The 19,744-nt window shown below is 48.3% G+C and overlaps 7 protein-coding genes across 7 annotated transcripts; 2 read left to right on the top strand and 5 right to left on the bottom strand.

Annotated features, from left to right (window-relative positions):
* Positions 1 to 908: 908 nt before the first annotated feature.
* G6M90_00g028250 (uncharacterized protein) lies at positions 909 to 2,075 on the top strand (the record flags this gene model as incomplete). Its single annotated transcript, XM_014685851.1, has 1 exon — positions 909 to 2,075. The coding sequence occupies one exon, from the start codon at positions 909 to 911 to the stop codon at positions 2,073 to 2,075; it is 1,167 nt and encodes a 388-aa protein (XP_014541337.1).
* Positions 2,076 to 3,022: 947 nt separating this feature from the next.
* TRYP_3 (Trypsin) lies at positions 3,023 to 4,189 on the bottom strand (the record flags this gene model as incomplete). Its single annotated transcript, XM_014685852.1, has 3 exons — positions 3,023 to 3,608; positions 3,660 to 3,877; positions 3,941 to 4,189. 3 exons carry the CDS (start codon positions 4,187 to 4,189, stop codon positions 3,023 to 3,025), a joined length of 1,053 nt encoding a protein of 350 aa, XP_014541338.1.
* Positions 4,190 to 5,477: 1,288 nt separating this feature from the next.
* Positions 5,478 to 6,721, bottom strand: TRYP_2 (Trypsin; the record flags this gene model as incomplete). The annotated part of the gene is made up of 4 exons (XM_014685853.1): positions 5,478 to 5,663; positions 5,743 to 6,094; positions 6,155 to 6,372; positions 6,479 to 6,721. The coding sequence occupies 4 exons, from the start codon at positions 6,719 to 6,721 to the stop codon at positions 5,478 to 5,480; spliced, it is 999 nt and encodes a 332-aa protein (XP_014541339.1).
* A 2,557-nt stretch (positions 6,722 to 9,278) lies between these two features.
* Positions 9,279 to 10,922, top strand: CXT1_2 (Beta-1,2-xylosyltransferase 1; the record flags this gene model as incomplete). The annotated part of the gene is made up of 1 exon (XM_014685854.1): positions 9,279 to 10,922. The coding sequence occupies one exon, from the start codon at positions 9,279 to 9,281 to the stop codon at positions 10,920 to 10,922; it is 1,644 nt and encodes a 547-aa protein (XP_014541340.1).
* A 260-nt stretch (positions 10,923 to 11,182) lies between these two features.
* On the bottom strand, positions 11,183 to 11,830 carry G6M90_00g028210 (uncharacterized protein; the record flags this gene model as incomplete). Its single annotated transcript, XM_014685855.1, has 1 exon — positions 11,183 to 11,830. The coding sequence occupies one exon, from the start codon at positions 11,828 to 11,830 to the stop codon at positions 11,183 to 11,185; it is 648 nt and encodes a 215-aa protein (XP_014541341.1).
* Positions 11,831 to 12,423: 593 nt separating this feature from the next.
* On the bottom strand, positions 12,424 to 13,733 carry PR1_1 (Cuticle-degrading protease; the record flags this gene model as incomplete). Its single annotated transcript, XM_014685856.1, has 4 exons — positions 12,424 to 12,618; positions 12,670 to 13,179; positions 13,228 to 13,413; positions 13,464 to 13,733. The coding sequence occupies 4 exons, from the start codon at positions 13,731 to 13,733 to the stop codon at positions 12,424 to 12,426; spliced, it is 1,161 nt and encodes a 386-aa protein (XP_014541342.1).
* Positions 13,734 to 18,275: 4,542 nt separating this feature from the next.
* oxd (Phenylacetaldoxime dehydratase) lies at positions 18,276 to 19,343 on the bottom strand (the record flags this gene model as incomplete). The annotated part of the gene is made up of 1 exon (XM_014685857.1): positions 18,276 to 19,343. The coding sequence occupies one exon, from the start codon at positions 19,341 to 19,343 to the stop codon at positions 18,276 to 18,278; it is 1,068 nt and encodes a 355-aa protein (XP_014541343.1).
* Between the last annotated feature and the right edge of the window lie 401 nt (positions 19,344 to 19,744).

Genomic DNA, 19,744 nt, shown 5'->3' with positions numbered 1-19,744 from the left:
GCCTCGAGCTGTTATGGAGAACCACGGTATGAGTGAATGACTTGTGCATGAACTGACGAATGGAAATTGCGAGGTACATCCACGTGCCTGGTAAGAATCTGCTCTTGTCCAGTTTCATAACGTCCCTGGATGTATATTAATCTCTGGCCCAATGATGACCGATGTTGGTTTGATATCCAATATTGTGAGCGACTACAAAGTTTCTCCGAGGTCCAGCTGTAGCATTTAGAGCCATCTAACTTACCTGACTCTGACGTCTGGTTTAGGCAAACAGGTTGATTGACTTCCGCAGAGTTGAGCATGGCAGCGTCCGATACAGTAGGATCCGAAGCGTTTGGGGAGCATTTCAATTGGACAGCCTCTGCAGGACTGCTTTTGGCCTTTGGCATGAATATATGCCATAGCAAAAGGAGCTGAGCATGAGGGCCATGGCCAATACCTGAGGTCGACGCGTTTTCAGTCATGGGCAGTTTGCAAACGCGTACATAATCACTTCACTTGACATGTCAACGGTTAGTAAAGCCACATGCATCGACCCCCGTTGACAAACGCGGCTGGCAGGCTGGCAGGTGTTGACACTTGCAAGGACTATGAACTGTCGGAGGCCCCAACAAACAGAAATCGCAATGCGTCGAGGTATATTTTGACCGTGGAAAATGGTTGTCTTCTCCGACTGGCAGTTCTTTGCGCTTGCCTCAACTGTCACCACCAGACACATTCCCGTCTACAACCACAACGCAATCAAAGCTTTGCATAGGAGGTAGACGGCTACTACTCATTCAAGTCTGAATACCATCACTGCATGTTAGTTCCCACTAGAGGTACAGCCCTTCATCATCTACATTTTGTCCATCTAGTCACCTTTCTCATCCATCTTTTGTACAGCCCTTCCGAATCTTACCCCGAAAATGGATGACTTGGTGTCGGCAGCGCTAGACTGGATGATGCGCATGCCCCCTGAAGCCAGGGATTTGTTTTTCTCATCCGAAAAGTTCCAGCTGATTGCCCCTAACGCCAAGCTTTTCAGACCCGAAAAAGTCCCCGTCCATACTCTTCTTTTCCAGGAATGGTCACGAGCACTCGTCTATCTTCTTGCTGTCCCTGTCCCACAGCCTGATATCTTCCAAGTACCAAACGAACGCGGCAGTCAAGATGAGGCCCGTTTCTCTACTGCGATCCAAAGGGGAAGTCGCATCATGGGCCAAGCAGTAAAACCCATCAGTGGCCACGGTGCTACTATTCTTGACCTGCCCATGGAAATTATTCTACAAGTTTTTGAAGAAGTTGAATGCATGGAAGACCTTATTTGCCTTGGCCTAGCCAGACGATCTTTCTGGGCTATTGCTCGGCGACGCCTCCACGATTACTACATGTCGCTCTGGGGTAAATGGGCTGACGAGAATATTGTTTATGTTGGAGAGTACACGCAGCCAGGGGATGTCCCCCCTGGATTGTTTTCGGAGGAAGAGATAGATGAGCAAATCTCAAAATCAATCCCACTTTACGACATTGGCAACAAATCTGGCTCCAAGGAACAAAAGATAGAACTCATCCAAGACGCGTCCATACGCCTATATGAGGCGTGCAAAAAACGAGACAAGTCGCATGATCCAGCATTCAACTTGGCCTACTCGGAGATCGTTTGCGAAGACTCAACCTACTTCCCGGAGAATGAGTCGTGGATTCTCAGAAATCTCACTATAAAGGAGTTTATTCGCTCTGAGGCCATTGCAATTAAACCAGAATATATCCATGGCCCTTTCATTGAGTACTTGGGTTTTCACGAAGTCATCGTGTCACGCGCCAGTTGGTCAACATTTTCTCCAACCGTGATGGCAGACCCGACGGAGATCACCCGGGGAGTCTGGGCAGGACATCGCTTCGACATCACAACTCTTGCTAGACACAACTTGGACCCTCAGGCTACGGAGTGGCGAGATGTGAGCGAAGAGGTAGCAAAGGAAACTGCTTCTATCTGGCGGGACAATCATGGCCCTAATTGGCGTAAGAAGTACGTGCAACTTAAAAAATGCCAACAAGCTGATTTCGATCTTTGGCTCGGAGATTTTGATTAGTATGGATTGCAAAGAGATTAGTGTATCAAGTACGGCTGGCCATGAATGTTGCAAGCTAATGAGTGGCGTGAGCAAGTGGCAGAAGGGACGAAAAAGGGGAAGTCGGATGTTGTTTACAGATGAGTGGTTTTATGGCCAAGATATTTCATATACAGTTTTAATGAGATGATGGTATTGCGAGCCGCAAGGGATACGTCAAGTGGGTTCAAATCCTGTGGTGCATTGGAAGTCGGCTCCTTGAATTGCTTGTTGGAAAGCAGGAAAGCAAACCACAGTTACAACCTCATCGACAGAGGCAGTCTTACACGGTAATTGTTCAGATCGCAAGACGACTCTTGCCATCACCTTGTGCCAACGCTCCGACTATTTTTCTAATATGGGCCTTGTCCCTCCGCGGGGTGGCTCATATAGTCGGCCCATTCTGCGACCTACACTGCAGCCTGCGGCTTGGGTCGTAACACCACAAGCCGGAGGGCCTAGAAGTCAACGCATTATAAAGCTACTGTACACATCTATCAGCTCAAGGTGGCTTCTAAAGTGGAGCGACTATGAGATGAGTCCTTGAACGCACGGGGTTTGCCGAAGCCGGTCCCTGTATCTGACGCGTCATCCCAGGTATTGGGCCCTCATGGGGCATCGAAGCTACGACATCCACGTCTTCTCCACGCCCCTGGCCTGCTCGTTTTTATATTTTCCAAGGTTGAAGTGCTGTGCCTGTTCTTCAGAAAACTCAGGCGCATCCGAGGTGGAAGGGACTTGCCACCATCCCTCGACCACATCCCAGGGAACACGGGTTAAGGCGGCGAGCTCTTGCTGTTCTGAGACAGCTATTCAACGCAAACATATAAATAAGTATATAAATACAGAATAGTATTATAATATCATACAATACTACTGATTTATTTGCAAGTCTGATCGTAGCTAGATGCCCTAGAAGCAAGCTTCTCTCAACCTTGCACCTTCTTGTTACCTTGATTATCGTATTCTTCCAAGAACTTTTGCCACTTGATTACTTCTTCATCAATACATTGAAAATATTCCTCGTGCGTTTGATTGGGCTTCTTTCGTCGCTGCGTATCACAAGGCTTTTTAGCCTCGTAGCAGTCTAGCCTAGGCTGTCCGGTCCTATCGCAGTGCTCGAAAACCTCATCCTCGGAAATGAACTTCTTGGCAGCCTCTTGGAGAAGCTTAGCCCTAGACGGAGCATTAGGATCAGGACGACCGTTAGACCCACGATATTCCTCAATAAACGACATGTAGCTGCCAACATTAGTAAATGTCCCTGGATATTTCGCGTCGCTCATCGCTTGCGACACGACACCACTCAAGTATCCAGTGTCCTGGTCAATAAAAGGGCCGCCGCCATCATATCTTGTTGTAATCTTGCCATCTCCACCAGCGCATATTTTTGTGTCTTTATTATCAGGAACTAGAGAGTATTGCAGGCACTCCTCAAGTGGGCGAACAGGAATATCAAGCACGCGGAGGTGGTCGACTGCCTTCGGAGAGCCTTTTCCGCTGATCGTTGGACCCCTTGCACATCCATCAGCGTCTTGTCCAACATTGAAGCTTCATAGCACTCACCAGCCTGCAGTTCTTCCGGTGGACTTAACCGCGGGGTGCCAGCCGTCTTCGGGCAGCGTGGCATATTCGATTTTGTCGCTCCTGTTAATTGGAGTTGATAACTTGACGATTCCAATGTCATTAACAGCATAATAATTGGCGTCTTTTGTAGTCAAGTTGAAATCAGGGTGCGACTTGGCGTATGCTACCTCTGCAACGTCCGCGGCCTCGCCAAGGTCCTGTCAATCTTCTGTTATTTATCCTAAGTAGCCAATGGGGCAGCCTGATGCAAAGTTGTTTACCTGTGTTCCTGCTCTGACGTAGTAGGCAGATGCAACGCAATGGCCAGCAGTAAGAACTGTAATGTTGTCCAACAAGCTGCCGGCGCAAAAATGGCTCTTCCCCGAAGGCGTCGAGCCAATACTAACAATAAATGGAAAATCGCCTGGTTTAGCCTCTTCCCCGTTGACAATCCTCTTGTCCATAGCCGCCGCGGTTGCCGTAGCAGAAGCAAACGCGATAGCAAGTGTAGTAACTGCCTTGCGAACCATTGTAAAAATAGGCGAGTTGTTAGTCGATAAAGCAAATAAGAAAAGGAGGGATGTATAAGATAGCACAGGCTGAGATTGACTGTTGGTAAATTGTCATGTAATAATCTATAGGGGGGCGGCTTGCTATGTTCACTCTTATATATATATATATATATATATATATATGTAGTAAGATAGCAAAGAACAAAAGACGCTTACAAATACAACCAAGCATAAACTTTGTACCGGTCCCTATCCTTATGTTCAACCCAAACGTTTCGTATTTAAGCGAAATGGCAAATTCATGCATCCAACATGCGTTGACTGATTGTTCTGCATAGATATGGCGTGCGACGCTTCCGAATCGTATGGCTATCCCACCAGGCCGTGCCGATAATCCCTGTCTCACGAACACAAGGACCGGAAAGCTAGGTTCATACCTGGCGTTTGAGTTAACTCAAACGGCATCTCATGAGTTGGCTCATGACTCAAAACTTAAAAAACTCACGTGAGTTGAGTTTGAGTTTTCGCCCTTGACTCATGAGTTAACTCACAACTCAAAAATTTTTTACCGCATCTTATCGCCCCGGTTACAATCTTATAGCCCCTTCCCACTTCCAGAATATCTAATATCACATGCTACCAGCTAAAGGCCAGTCAGCGCGAATGCGATCCAGTATTTACTACGTAGTTATGGCGGAATATGGTCGACTTAGATAACTAGGGCACTTGTGAAGTTGTTGCTTTTGTTGACCCCGCACCATGTTTCCTTTTACCAGTTCATATTAATTAATATGTCGAACCAGCCTCCGTCTTGGGCTTATTTGCTCTTTGCTTGTTCGCCCAACCACAGAGCCTTTGCGAACACCGCAGTCCTCCATTCCCAAGTGACATAATTGGGAGCTTCCTCGACTCATGAGTCTGAGTTAAACTCATGAGTGAGCTACGGCTGGGTCGAAACTTATATGAGTGAGTTATAAAGGCCGAAACACATGAGTTAACTCCAATGCCCAGGAATGCGAGTCTTCAGAGGCGCTTCATGTACATATTCCCAAACGTTTATCCAAGAGGATAATAAAACCCAAAGTATTTACTCGTGCCATTTGACCGGCTTGTAGGCACAGACTGCATGTGGTCTAGTGCGACTTGGACAAAGCGATTGTTTATAAAGAGAGCAAGAGGTTCCAAAGGAGACTCTGACTCGGACTATCTAGGTTCTAAAGCAAGGATATTTCTTGACACATCTCCAGGCTTGAGGCGTAGCTAGGCGCTCAAGTATAAATGAATTTTCCTCTTTATACTTGCTAGCCTACGCCTTATTCTTTACGCAGTCAACAATAACATTTGCGTCATCAGTAGCAAGATTGTCAAAAACGCAAGCCTGCTTATATTCTTCGCAAAGATGAGCTTGTTCTCCGGTGAGTCCTCGATCATTGCAAACCTGCTGTGCTTGTGAATTAACCTCTCTCCAGAAAGGGTCTTCAGATTCAGGGATCTAAACGTCGTTAGCCCATCAGTACACTGTGCTCAACTATAATATATACAAGGTGTAATAGGGTTGTGTATATACTTACAGGCTCCGCAGGCGGCTGGGCAGCCGGTTCGTACAAAGTATCCGGGCAAGGAGCGTCAAGATTTTCGCAAATAAAGGGGATATAACTCCCGACCCTGGTATATATCAAGGTTTCTCGCCCTTGTTCGTGGCAGGCACTCCCACCACCTGACACTACACCGATCAATTGTCCCCATCGGTCGATAAGAGGACCACCGCTATCCCCATCACACGCAGTCTTGCCATATGCACCAGCACACACTATAGTGTCTCTGACGGCACCTTTATCAATGTCCGAACAGTCGTCTCGTTTGTGGACGGGGATGTCAACCTTGTGAAGATTGCCATCATTTTTACTATGGCCTTGGGCACCCCTTCGATATTGGTTAGCGTTGATACTATCCAGCGGTGGTTAGCCAACGACCAGCACTTACCAGCCTGCCACGGTTGCCATGGACTTGACCACGGGATCAGAGCCGTTTGCTGGCAGCCTCGCATAACCAATCGTATCGCTCTTCTCAATCGGGGATGATAATTTTACAATGGCAATATCATTTGGGTGAAAAATACCATTTGGCAGGCGACCCCTGATGTATTCTGGATGCCGTTTAATAGATGCAACTTCTGCAACTACTCCGCCCTCTCCTGCGCGCTATGATTATTATTAGCTTCATACCAGACTGCTTGTAAACCTTTTGCTAGCCGCACTATGGTACTACTAAATGTCCTAGCAAAAAAAAAGGTTCAATGGTATTTACCTGGAGCTCTCCTGCCCTTACGGAGAGCTTTCCCGCTTCATCGCTAACGCAATGAGCAGCAGTGAGGACTGTAGTCTTGTCCAATAAACTGCCGCCGCAATTATTATCAAAACGAACAATAAATGGAACGTCGCCTTTCTCAGCTGGTTGTCCACCAAGAATTCTCTTGTCAATAGTTGCTGCTGCTGCTGCCGAAACAGCAGAACACGCGACGACTAGTGCACTGACAACAGGGCGGACCATTGTGTAGAAGGTGATGGATTGTTAAATATAATTCTTGTAGAAGACAAATGTATAAAATTGTTGACGGATACAAAGGTAATAGTTTGGGTAGGCAGCTTGCTGTATTTATTCTCGCTCGCACGCTCTGCGATAGTATCCACACTATCCTATGTACATGATGTGCCTGACTCGGAACGGGCTATAGAGTTTAATTATCTACTAATGCCTAATACTCTGTAGCTTTTACCCCTGCTGCGATTCGGGTACTTGTAGCAATGGTAAACTATAAGCTAGCTAAAGGCAGTCTCAGGACAAGGACGCCTAAAGACATGAATCGTGATAAATATCGGCACGCGCAAAATCCATGACCTTGTAATTCAATGAAGCGCTCCACAGTTGATACATATGTATATTTACAACGGCGAGGGTAGTAGATACAGGAGGCCCTTATTCGCTGAATCCCGCCGTACACCATCGCCTTCCTCTGCCTGCCGCTCTATCTCATTAAAATCGGCCAAGGGGTCTTAAGGAGCCCCCGAGTAAGGTGCTCTACCCACGCATAAACGGGTCAACGGTAGCCTTTCTTCCCTCCCTATCGGGGTTGCCCTAGTCCACCGACAGTAGCCTTCGGACCAGGATTGCTAACTTGTTTTCACGACAACAAGCGGCCTTCAAGCGCATAATACCTCCTAGCCGGGCTCGTAGCTATCTTAACCTTGAAACTGTCCAACCTTGTCCTTAATACGCCTACTGTTGGACTGTTGGGGTATTGCTATGTCGCAGTGCGTTCGCTTATAAAAACATAAGGGTATTATATAATATGTTAGCTTAAATAAGACTTTTTAGCTTTTATATAATTTTCTTAATACTTATTAAATATTTCTTATTTTAATATAAGAATATATATTAAGATAAAAATAAGGCTTTTTATAAAATATTAAGGTTATTTAATTATTAATTCCTTTAAATAAAATTAATAACTTATTTAACTTTAATTAATCTTATATTCTAGTTAGTTAAATACTACTAATTCTTGCTGTGAAAGTCTCTAATTAATCTAATCCAAGGGTCGGATTGGTTGAGTTGGTTGGAGGGACACTCTGGGCTGAGCCCGATGTGGCTCCATCGGTTTACACTCGCCTTCGGCCCTGGCCTGCCGGCCGGGACCCGAGCGAAATTACTCACGCGTTCGCAAACTCAAGCCTATCCTGGCAATCGTTGACAGGCATCATTTGCATAACTACACTGCACATAATATTTGGAGATGGGAGAGCAGCCACCCAGACGCGACTGATTTGGTCGACCCCGGGCTGCGATGAAACCCTAGGTAGTCATGAGTGCAAATATTATTACAGGGAGTCGTCGTTGCTTCCTTGGAAGGCTACCTGGAGCCAAGTTGGTGGTGGCATGGCGCCGTGATTCTGCGGGTGATGCCGTCAAGGGGGAGTCTTGGAAAGTTTAATGCTACCAACATTGAACTGACAACGGCATGTTTATGCAGTCTGCTCTGTTAGCTCCCGCGTGCGGTCCGGCACGGACTTAATAGGCGATCCGACACGCATCCCACGAGCTATCCGAAGCGCATCCGAAGCATCCCACGAGCTATCCCGCGCGTATCCGGAGCATCCCACGAGCTGTCCAATACGCATGCTGCAGTTGTCCATGGCAAGCAGTTTATGGCAAACTGGTGTTTATTTATTCCATTATTCTATTACTCGCTCCGCGCGAGCGGGTCGAGGTTCATACCACTAATTTCACCCGCAGGACCCTGCTGCTCCCCCTTGGGTTATTTTAAATTTTTATAATTATAAGGTCATGAATCACCTCTTGAGCTAGTGGATTTGATGTACTGCGATGCGTGTACACAGTGTTTTTTGAATTGTGTATTACTATTAAATTAGCTAGGTACAACTATTAATTGTGCTACTAGTGGGCCCTGGTAATAAGCTAGCCTTTTTTTTATATTAATTTAATTAATTTTTATAATTAATTAAGTAAAAACTTACTTAATTACTAACAAGTACCAGTAATTATTACGACACGATAGCCCATCTAGTATTTACTTGATAGACTTGCGGGATTTGATCAAGCCCAAGGCCTATCTTACTAGCCATGTATCCAAGAATAATAGAAATCTCGAGGACAATAAATGGAAAAACACCGCATCCACCTTGACTTACTTGACTAGGTCCGAGGTGGCCCGAAGAGGTTCTGCCAAGTACCCGTAGGGATACGAAGGCGCTTCGTGTCTCTAAATAGATACAAGTTCCAAGCTCGAGTCAGTTCATTAGACCCCCTTGCCAATATCGGGCCCTATGAGTAATCGTCATAGGCGAAACGTCTGGTGCTTGCAGGGGTTGTATTGTCGGCATGAATTATCCACTCTAATAAGCAGTCTTTATAAACGCCGTTTAATTAAATTCCCGTACCCTGACAAGGATCTCGGCATGAATCCCTTGATATTAGACAAGAGTCAGAGTGCCAGGGTTCACTATTCAAATATGTGCAATACTAATGCTGGTCCTTTTTTTGCGCAACCGCTCGTCTTTTCCCTCGTTCGCTGATTCGCAGCCACAACATGGTACTCGCCTATCTGTCCAGGCCAGCCTTCTCCATCAAGCGCTTGAAAACTGTTGTTGCTATTACGGCTACTCTCGTCATATTCACCTTTGTATACAAGTCAGGTTACTCGAGCTTCAGCCCACGATATGCTTCCAGACAAACTCTATTGATTGGGCAGAAATGCCCACCAGGCATTGCCAACGACGATACTCCGACCGGATTTCTCTGTCGCATACGACAAGCACAAGAAAAGGCGCAATCTCGACTCAAGAACCAGTCGTCAAATGTAGGAGAAGCGGTTGCCGAATACAGGCGTCGATACCGAAGAAGTCCTCCCAAGGGTTTCGAAGAATGGGTGGCATTTGCTCTGGCCCACGACTCCAGGATCATCGACGACTTCGACCAGATTGATCGAGACCTGGAGCCTTACCGCACGCCAGAAGCGCGGCAAGCGTTTCTCCGCTTGAAAGAACAAAGCGAGGACTGTCCTCGCACGACGCGCATCACGATCCAAAATGGAACCATGTCCATGTCTGCACCGTACATGTATGAAGGGGCATGGAGAGGACTCATCCAGCCGTTTCTGCATGCGCTGCCCGACAACCTTTTGTTCTTAAGTACCATTGATGAGCCGAGAATCCTGGACTCGTCCAAGCCGCCATCCCTAGTGGCACAGTTCAATGAACGTTCCGGAGAGTCAATTGAAGATTTGGTACTGGACTCGTGTGCCCATCGTGCGCCGCAGTCGGCCGGCACCCACGCAAGATACAACGACGTTTGTCAGTCCTCTCGTCCGGCAGACCTCCACGCTCTCATCGCATCGCCGAGCACATTCTCGTATACGCACACCCTCGTCCCTATTCTGAGCTTTGGCCGCATGTCTGCTTTTCGAGATATCTTGGTCCCGTGCCCGTGTTACACAGGGCACCCCGTCGTGCAGCAAGAGCCGATGGCCTTTTCGGAAAAGAAGCGTATGATTTACTGGCGCGGGTCGACGACAGGAGGCAAAGCTACTCGATTCACGTGGAAGACCGGCCATAGGGAGCGCTTCGTCGCGTTTATTCAGTCCCTTCAGAATACGGCCAAGGTTCTTCAGACGGGACAATTCTTCGGACTGCAGGTGGATAAACTAGACAGGCAACAAATTGCACTATTCAAGGACGTGTTTGACATTCATTTCGGCAGTTATATTCAATGTGACGAGGAGTCTTGTAAGGACATGGAGCGCGTCCTGGGGCCGTCGGATGTTGAGCCGGAAGACACGTCTTCCCACTATCAGTACCTGTACGACATAGACGGGAACAGCATGAGCACCAGGTTCTACCGTCTTCTGTCTAGGCAGGCCGTGGTGTTCAAGCAGACCTGGTTCCAAGAATGGCACGATGACCGTCTCATCCCGTGGGCCCATTACATTCCCGTCACCATGACGATGGAGGAACTCCCTGCGATGGTCAATTTCCTGGTCAATGACCCGGCTGGACAGGTGTTGTCCGCTGAGATTGCTCATGCTGGATCGACTTGGTCACGGCAAGTTGTACGAGAGATTGACATGTCTATTTACTTGTATCGTTTAATGATAGAGATGGCAAGTTTATTTGATGTGGATCATCTTGAACAGGAGGAAGCTACAGGTGGGCGGGAATTTAATAAAAAGATGTAAATGACGCAAGTCAATTAAATATTGTAGATAAATAAAAAGTTATGATGATTAAAGAGAAAAACTTATATAAACATGTGTTTTTATGATATATTCTGGCTGTGTAATTCTCGTGGACTTTCCAACAAGACAGTTGTCTGCGTGTTCCATTCGGCGCCACAAATGGAAGAGCAATATACAAACCCGATCAAGAACTGCATCCCAACCTCTCATAATGCTTGTATTCCGACTCTAGACAACATGCCTACCTAGGTACATCTCGCTCAAACTACATTCTTAGACAGCCACTCTTTCCACTGGTCCAAAGTCCACCCAGAGCTGGTATCCTGCACGACCCCGTCAAACACCACCGTCGGGGTGACGTGGACCCCCACCAATCTGTTCATCTTGGTAACAACCTTGAGGTCGTTCGTGACTTGGTTCCCGCTGTTCAGCGAGCCATTTTCGGCGGGCTTGTCGGAAATCTCGAGCAGCCGGTAGACCTGGGCCTCGTCGACGCCGACCTTGCCAGCAATCTTCGCCAGCCGCTTATACGTGGCGTTTCGCGTCTCGCCGACGACGTTGGCGTCGAAAAAGTCCTTTTGTTCCTCGAACAGCTGGCTGCTAAAGGCCCAGAACTTGCCGGGGGCGAGCCGCAGCACCGCGAGCCCCGCTTCGTGCATCAGCGTGGACGAGGGGTGCCACGGCTGGACTTGCTGGCGGAAGATGAGGGTCAGGTTGGAGGCCCAGGACTTGTTGTCGCGGATGGCGGGGATGACGTCGTTGCTGAGTGTGCGGAAGAGCTTGGCCGAGAAGGGGCAGCAGTAGTCGACGTAGAGCTCGAACGTGTGCTTGGAATGGGGGGCGGACGAGGTCGATGGCGAGGGGGCGAATTCGAGCTTGTGGCCCGCGAATTTGGGGGGGACAGCCATGGTGGTTGATGGAGAAATGTCTGGTGCTTGGCCGGGTGAGGTCAGCTTGAGAGCGAATTGAGGGTTGGGCGGGTGGCTGTGTTTGTTGGGAGAGAGGTGGTGCCGAGGTGAGGAAGAAGTGACGTTTGGGGAGAGGGGCAGCTTGGAGATTGATCAATGCTGGCTCACCGTCATCTCAACCAACAAGGCGTCGTTGAGCTCGCGCCATCACCCGTGTAACCACCCTTGAGCTCCCTGCGCCATTTATCCGCATGGATTGTGGAGCAGTTGACTGACGACATTAAGGTTCTAACCTTGATGTCGGCAGTTGTACCTTGTGGGCCAAGCGATCGGCAATGTCGAATTCGGAAACAACGGACTCGATTCCTCACAAGATGGTTACCGACTGCAAACAACTATACGCACACGATGTAGGCTGGATACGCAGAAATCGAGGACAATGTCCGTATATCAAATTTCACAAGCTCATATATCTTCAATATTCCGTCAAGTTTCAAGCGAAATTTCCAAACGACATGACATGAGCATCAACCACGCCCGCGGCCCAACAACCAAGGTCTTGATCAACAAATGTATGGTACCAGATGCAGCACCTACCCAGAGGGGTTGCCATTAAAAGCCAAAAGATTCAGTGTCCCCGATGGCACATTCGTCAACACACCTTTGGTAGCCAATTCCTGCAATCTCTTGCACAACTTCTCCCCACCAGGAAAACCTTCAAGCGCAGCGATATAAGCTCCCAGCCCGGTAATATGTGCAGCCGACATGGACGACCCCGAGAGAGTATTCTGCATCCCTCGCGTTAGTCAACGACAACAGACAGCAGAGAAGCAACTTACCGACGCGCCATTCAGCCAAGTGGACAAAATGCTCACACCCGGCGCAAAAATATCAACCACAGGCCCGTAATTGGAATAACTAGCACGCTCGTCCTTCTCTGTACTACCACCCACCGTACAAACAGTCGGCTCAGACGCAGGAGACGTGTTCTTGGCGTCGGTACCCGAACCGCCCGCTGCCACCGAGACAAACACGCCAGAGGCGACAAGAGAAGCGGCAGCTTTGTTCACCGCCGCAGAGTAACCCCCTCCCAGGCTCATATTGGCCATTGCCCCCTTGGGGCATCCGCGCGTCTTGGCGTCTTTGGCAACAAAGTCCATTGCGGCAATGACGTTGGATGTCGTGCCTGAGCCTCGGTCGTCGAGACACTTGACGCCGTAGAGTTTCGTCTTCTTGGCCACGCCGTAGATGGCGCTGCCTATAATGCCGGCGAGGTGGGTGCCGTGGCCGTTGCCGTCGGTGGCTGTGTTGACGAACGACTTGATGTTTTGGGCGCGGCCGCCGAATTGCTGCGGAATTTAGTGTGTGGTGGTGCGGAAGGGGGAAGACGAGCTTACGGGGTGCGTGGCATCGATGCCAGTGTCAATAATGTAGGAGCATGTTCCTTCGCCGGCGCTGTCGTCGTATATGTACGATATCGAACCTCGCTGGCGGTGAGAGATGCGGGCTAGATTCCAGGGAGCGTTTTTCTGCTCTACGAACCCGTTTATGGTGAAAGGAGCGTCTTGTTCGATGAATTCGACCTGCGTGTGTTAGGAGCGGCGTCTTTACTTTATGACTAGAGTGAACATACGTCGGGATGGCGTCTTAGATTGCGAATCGCAACGGAATCGAGGGTTGCCGAAAAACCTTTGAACACAGCGTCGTAGTCGTGGTGGCTGTTGTCAGTGAAGGAAGCTAGGGTACTGTCGAAGCCGGTCGAGGAGATGCCGTCCTTGAACTTGACAATGTAACTGTCGGGAACGCTGTCTTTCGATTTAAATAATGGTGCCAAGTTGTCTTGTCCGATGTTGGCATCTGTTGTTGCCACGGAAAGCAGACTGAACAGTATGAAGCCGCGCATTTCTCCTCAACAAGAACCTGGGATTGAAAGTGAACTATTGCAAGTTTGTACGAGTCTATTCCAAGGCCAAGTTGGACTCTTCCCGGCGGCGGCAGCTCGTTGTTATCAATCAGGTGGCCGTTACACAATGTGAGAGGGCACTCGTTAGTTCCATCGCAAAGCAACCTTGATCACCAACAAGATGAGTCGTCTTGTACTAAATATATAAAGCGGCAGATGCTGCGTTATGGACCTTCCTATTTCTACACCAGCCCGAGCGGGGTGGGCTACACTCGACCTACCGAGTCTTATATACCCCAACTGGTCTTTGCATACTCCGTGAGCAGAGGAGGGAAATAGTTGCAGCAGCTGAAGTAAGCCTGCAGAAGGTGGTTACCTGTGGCGCACCCTCGGCGCTTTCGTGGTATAGTTGAACGAATCATGCCTTCCGGTAATGGTTCAGCTTCGGTGATAGTTTAGCCTTGGTAATACTAGTTTAGCTCTGGGAATAGCTTAGCCCTGAGTAATAGTCCAGCTCCTTCGGCCGTTACCATCCTGCCATGGCGTGTCTTTGTCTTGGAAATGGCATCATTACCTAGGTAGTTTAGTCAGTCAGTGGTAGAAGCTTCGGTATTCTAGACTACCGAGTGCCAACCCGTCAACTTTGTAGCCACCCATGAGTCTGACATAGACATTGTGCAAGATACTGACCTCTTTGAAGACCTGCTGAATCCAAGCAAATGATCGAATAATGGTATTTCACACGGCTACACGACGATTACGATCATGGAACCTGTCGTACAGACAAATGCCATGACCATCCTAATAGCCGATCCAGACTGCAACACCATAAAGGATGCATCGTCACTGCACACAAGGTGGTCGGGAGATAGGTCGGGGTATACAGGTTAGAAGCCTTAAGCACTCGATTAAAAGAAACCAAGGACCGTAAAAATTATGATAATCATTAACTGAATTTGAAGCTATTCACAAACCATGTTTGAGCTCTTGTCACAGAACCAGGGGCAAAAGGCTCGCACCACTTCTGGTATAAACAAAGCTCTTTAGTCAAGTAGGCCTTGAGAAAAACCAAGGACATTTCATACCCACGATTGTTATTAGATGAATTGAGTCATTTCTCCAAGTCTTCACTGAGCTCTTTTCACACGATGCAAGTTTATTCTGCATGTCGACATCTGGTTTTTGGCTTCGTAGAGATATATGGCTCGCAACTCTTGTGGTAGATGGCTCGGAAGACGCTTCGGAGAATGGGTTCGTGAAACATGTCTCTTCATGGCTGCGTTGAGAGGCTTTGTGCCTAGTTTTGTCATATTAGCTTTGCGAGTTGTTTGTATGCAGTGAATGTCCAAGGGGGGGATTGGGGATATGAAGTTTCGTGCTGGTAGGCTCGTTGAGTAAAGTCTGAACGATGCCGGATGTGGAGGGTGAATTTACTCCTGCTCTCTAGGAAACCTCCGTGACGTCGTGAGGGGTGCAGATGGGCCTTAATGAGAAATAATAAAATGGAGCGGCTCTAAATTCAGTGAAACTCCACGAGAAGAGGCTATCATGGTGCAGAGCCTTTCTTGCAGACTTACAAGGATTGTTTTTCCTTGCCTTTCCCTCGATCAGTCTTCTGCTTGCGAGTCGTAACTTCTTGTAAAAGGATTGCGGTTAATTTTAAGCTATGTCAAGTCCACTAAAGACTTTGTATGACCTCGCTTGAAGCTGTTTGAGGAGAAGAGCATGGGGCCAAGGATGTGAGACGTTTCTAGTTCGGCAATAAACAGGCTGGAGTTTTCGAGAGGTGGCCAGAGCGATATCAAATTCACTTTTCCCGAGCACGCGTACATCCACGTGAGTCGCTGCTACAATACGTCCATGTCTCTTGAAAACCAATTCCAGCAATAACCAACAAAGGTTGTAGCATTACAAACTCAAATACATTCACGTGAACACTCTTCAGATCCCGCTTACTAAGCCTTCATAATTTTACCCCCTTTATATTATTTATATTAGAACTGTTCAAATTCTAAGCGGAACTACAAAAAGTGAGCGACAGATTACGTGCATGTCTCAGGCACACCCTGATTTAGTTTAGCTAAAGCCTTTTTGCCTTTTACGTGAAAAGAAATTAGTTTGGCACTTGTCAGGTCAAATGCCAACCCATCCACACAGCCATTTGTTCAGAATCTGTTCATATTACGCTCACTTCCGAACGCACTCTATAGACTCTTTTACACCTTTTACACCTTTTACTCATCTCAAGTCATTCAGTTAATCTTTCACGTTCACCTACCTTTAAATTAACATTGCCCGCAGTTTAATCTGCATTTTCACTCCTATAGTACAACCATGGATATCAGCAGGTTTCTCCCAAACGAAGTCTTAGGCATCATCGCCGATCACCTCGTGTCAGAGGTCGACTTATTCCACCTCGGTCAGACCAATCGCCTATTTAGCCAAATTGCCATCCCTCGCTTATATCGACTAGCAGCAAACAAACCCGAAGGAATCCTTCACATGGCTTCACTAGAAGGACAAGTCGATATTCTCCGCAGAGCGGCTTAGAGTGGCGTCTCTGTGAAAGGATTTTCGCTAGCCTTTAATGCCGTTCGTAGAAACCATATTGGGGTCTTGGACTTTATCGCGCAAAGTCGCGGCGAGGAGCCGTTCAACGCTAGACAATTGTCAGTATTAGCCAGGGCATCATGTACTTATACAACCATCCATTTTAACATATTGAGCCATCTGTTCAATGATTTCGGCGCCTCCCTCAACCCGCAACAATTTGGGGAATGCTTACGAAATGCTATTCACACTCGAAACATCGAATCTGTGCAACTATTGTTAGATAAAGGCGCGGATCCTTCCTCGGCAACGAATGGCCGAACGCCTTTGGAATTAGCTGTGACGAAGGGCAATTTAGACATTATCAATATGCTGCTGGAACATGGCGCAAATATGCAACATCAAAGCCACGACGGCATTACCCTACTACATATAGCAGCAAATTATGGGCACGTTGACGTTTTGAAAGTATTGCTCAGGCGTGGCTTCGTCCCCCCTGTTACAACAGCTGGTGTACAAACTCCTCTCCAGCTTGCAATTTGTAATAAAAGAACAGCCGCCGCATGCTTCCTCATCCGGAAGACAACGAATCATGGAGCTAGCATGCAAACCTTCCTTAGTGCGATGCGTCACGGCGCGCTAATTACACTGGCTGTATTGCACCTTAAAGCGGGTGTAGCGAGAGACGGGTTGATCAATACTCGGGATCACGTTGGCCGAACGGTGCTATTCATGGCAGCAAGACAAGGAAAGCCCAAGTTAGTTCAGGAATTCCTACATCACGGGGCAGACCCTTACATAGCCGACCACTTCGGTACAACACCCATCTTCGCCGCTGCCAGAAATGGGCATATTGACGTAGTTAGACAACTACTAGTCATTGAACCAGGACTAATTGAGTCTACGGACAACCTGTACGGGGGCCATAGTCTCTTGTACTGGGCCCAACGTTCCGGCAATCGCCAGCTTGTTGATCTTTTAAGGGAGGCTCTTTGGCGGGCTGGCCTTGAGGATCCCAAAGACGTATTAGGACAATCTTATATAAGAGAGGATGCTCATGGGCGGCAATGGAAGCGTGCCTGTGACGTCTGCGCCCGCCGATTACCCATGGGAAACATAATGAAATGCGAGGTTTGCTGTGGCGGCCATTTCTTCATATGTCCCGAATGCTACTGCCACGGAAAATGCCTTGATGAAACCCATCAGGAAGACTATTGGACTCATTGCCGAGCATGTGGTGATCGTGCGAATTGCGGGTGCAACTGGGTGTCTATTGTTGAGTAATACACTCACGTTAATTCTTACAAAAACCGACCTATCACTGGCGGACCTGCTTTATGGCCTGCAGAGTGGTTGGAGAATATACTTTTAGGGACGACTCAAACAGCGCATGGCTTATTTACGATTACTACATTATCTTGGTACGTAAAGATCCCTAACTAGCAAGCCGCCATAGCCTCAAACTAGTGACAACCGCTCGCTAACTACTCCAAGACTAGATAGCTGCGACACAATCCCCAGCGACAGACATATCTTATACGAGCTTTCCCAACCATTGCTATGAGAATTTTATACCAATTGAGAGTGAGATGATGGAGATTCTGGCGGATCGTGCGCTGGCCTCTGCCCATCAAGTATAAGGAAACCGGCGACGAATGCAAGGACATTGGTGGACAGGCTTACGAGTTTCATTCTGAGTGTTTTCTTTTTAAGGTCGGTTTGTGTCCGCTGGTAAGCCCAACCGCAGTTCAATGGTAACGAGAGAGATGAGAAATTGGGAGATCGCCACTGGAAGTGAGGAGACGCATGCCCAGTTGCGATCGATGAGATTCGTTTGGCCCAAATCTCAGGTTATAGGAGATTCAATATTGCTACGTTAACCGTTGACGCAGTTCAATCGTCACCAGTACAGAAGAAGTTGCTAGACTCAGACACTGTTTTCAATGAAAAGTTCAACATTGCGCACAATGTTTCAACTCGTATCATTACTGTCTACAAGGGAATTTCCCGTAGCCCCAAAAAGGGAATGACACCCGTGACAGGCAAACAATTCACATACTCAAAACTGGCCTCGCCCTTCTTGAGAATCGACACCTCATGCCAGGTTCTAAACTTGCGCTCGTCTCCAAACTTTTTCGCATGGCGAATAGCACCAGTGTAAATGGCCAGATGAGAAGGGTGGCTTTTCGCCCAGTCCTCTAGATTCTGCAAATTACAGAAGAAGCCCGCGCCACACGTCTCTTTCAACACCTTGTCCGATCCGTCCGTGTTGCGGAGGTAGCGCAGCCCCATGGCTCCGCTGACGTCGCGGTTGTCCCAGAGATACTGAAGCCCCTTGTCCAAGGTTGGCTCGAGATTGTCCTCGTACGAGGCGGTTTCTTCGGGACCACAGGTTTCCCAGTATTGCCCGGAGCGGATATGGACCATGTTGTTGTAGTTGGTGCCGACGAGGCGTTTCCCAGTGGGATCCTGGACGAATTCGGGCTTGGTATCGGCCGCATCTTCCTTCTCAAAAAGATCGTGGGCAGAGTCGGGAATGCGGTCTCGCGCTGCGCCCCAGTATGCTGTCAAGTCATGTTGCTCTGTCGTGGTGTCTGGTAGCTTGGCTATGCCGGGCAAGTAGTCCAAGCCGGTGTAATTGGTTTCCAATCGTGATACCGGAGTTGCGAAGCTCTCGCTCCAAAGCCCGATGGCCGACGGCTCACTTGTGGACAAGGTTGAGTAAATGGACGGCAAGTTGAGACGTTGTAAGCCCTCTTTCCCATGGGCCTCGTTGTCCCAGTAGCATGCCCATACTCTGGAATCTCGGGTGTCGTCCCCGTTGATGACACCAAAGCTCTCAAAGGCCTGGGGCTTGAAGGCGCTCGGCTCATCTAACCAGCTTTGTATGTCTTTCACTGCCTTGTCCACCGCTGCCTTGGGAGCGCCGAGGGGTTGGATGCCAATATATGCTGTGAAGACACGACGGACATTATCGCCCCAAACCAATTGCCACCTGGGGATGGGAGGCTTGTGGTTTGGCGGTTGTCGGAGGGGATATGTTCTTGCTGGACATGCCATTGTTTGAAGACTCCTTAAGAACGCGCGTGGCATATTCAACCGCTACTTGGACTGGACAATGCGATTGTAAAATAGTTGGCACGGGTACACATTTGTAATGGTGGCGGGGTTAGAGCCGAAGCCACGTCCGGCTGACGAGAAGAGGGTGTGCGTGCATGCGAAGGGCGCCGGAAGAGCAAAAAACGACTATCAACATCTGTAAGAAGCCATGTACTAGGGGACCATGAACTGGCACGGTTATAACCCCCGGACACGATGATCCAGACCACGGCGTGAGAGGGCGTGGTAATCGAACATCGTATCCTCATTCAAGACAAAAAGCCTTTCGGCCGTCTTGAAAGATGTTACTCCCACCATGAATGCTCTCCATTGGCTGTAAGCCACCATGTCAGACGGTAATG

The sequence above is a fragment of the Metarhizium brunneum genome, chromosome 1 (assembly GCF_013426205.1).
Source record: "Metarhizium brunneum chromosome 1, complete sequence".
Classification (NCBI taxonomy): Eukaryota; Fungi; Ascomycota; class Sordariomycetes; order Hypocreales; family Clavicipitaceae; genus Metarhizium; species Metarhizium brunneum.
Note: the sequence above shows the minus strand (reverse complement) of the source record. Positions and strands in the feature narration are given on the sequence as shown.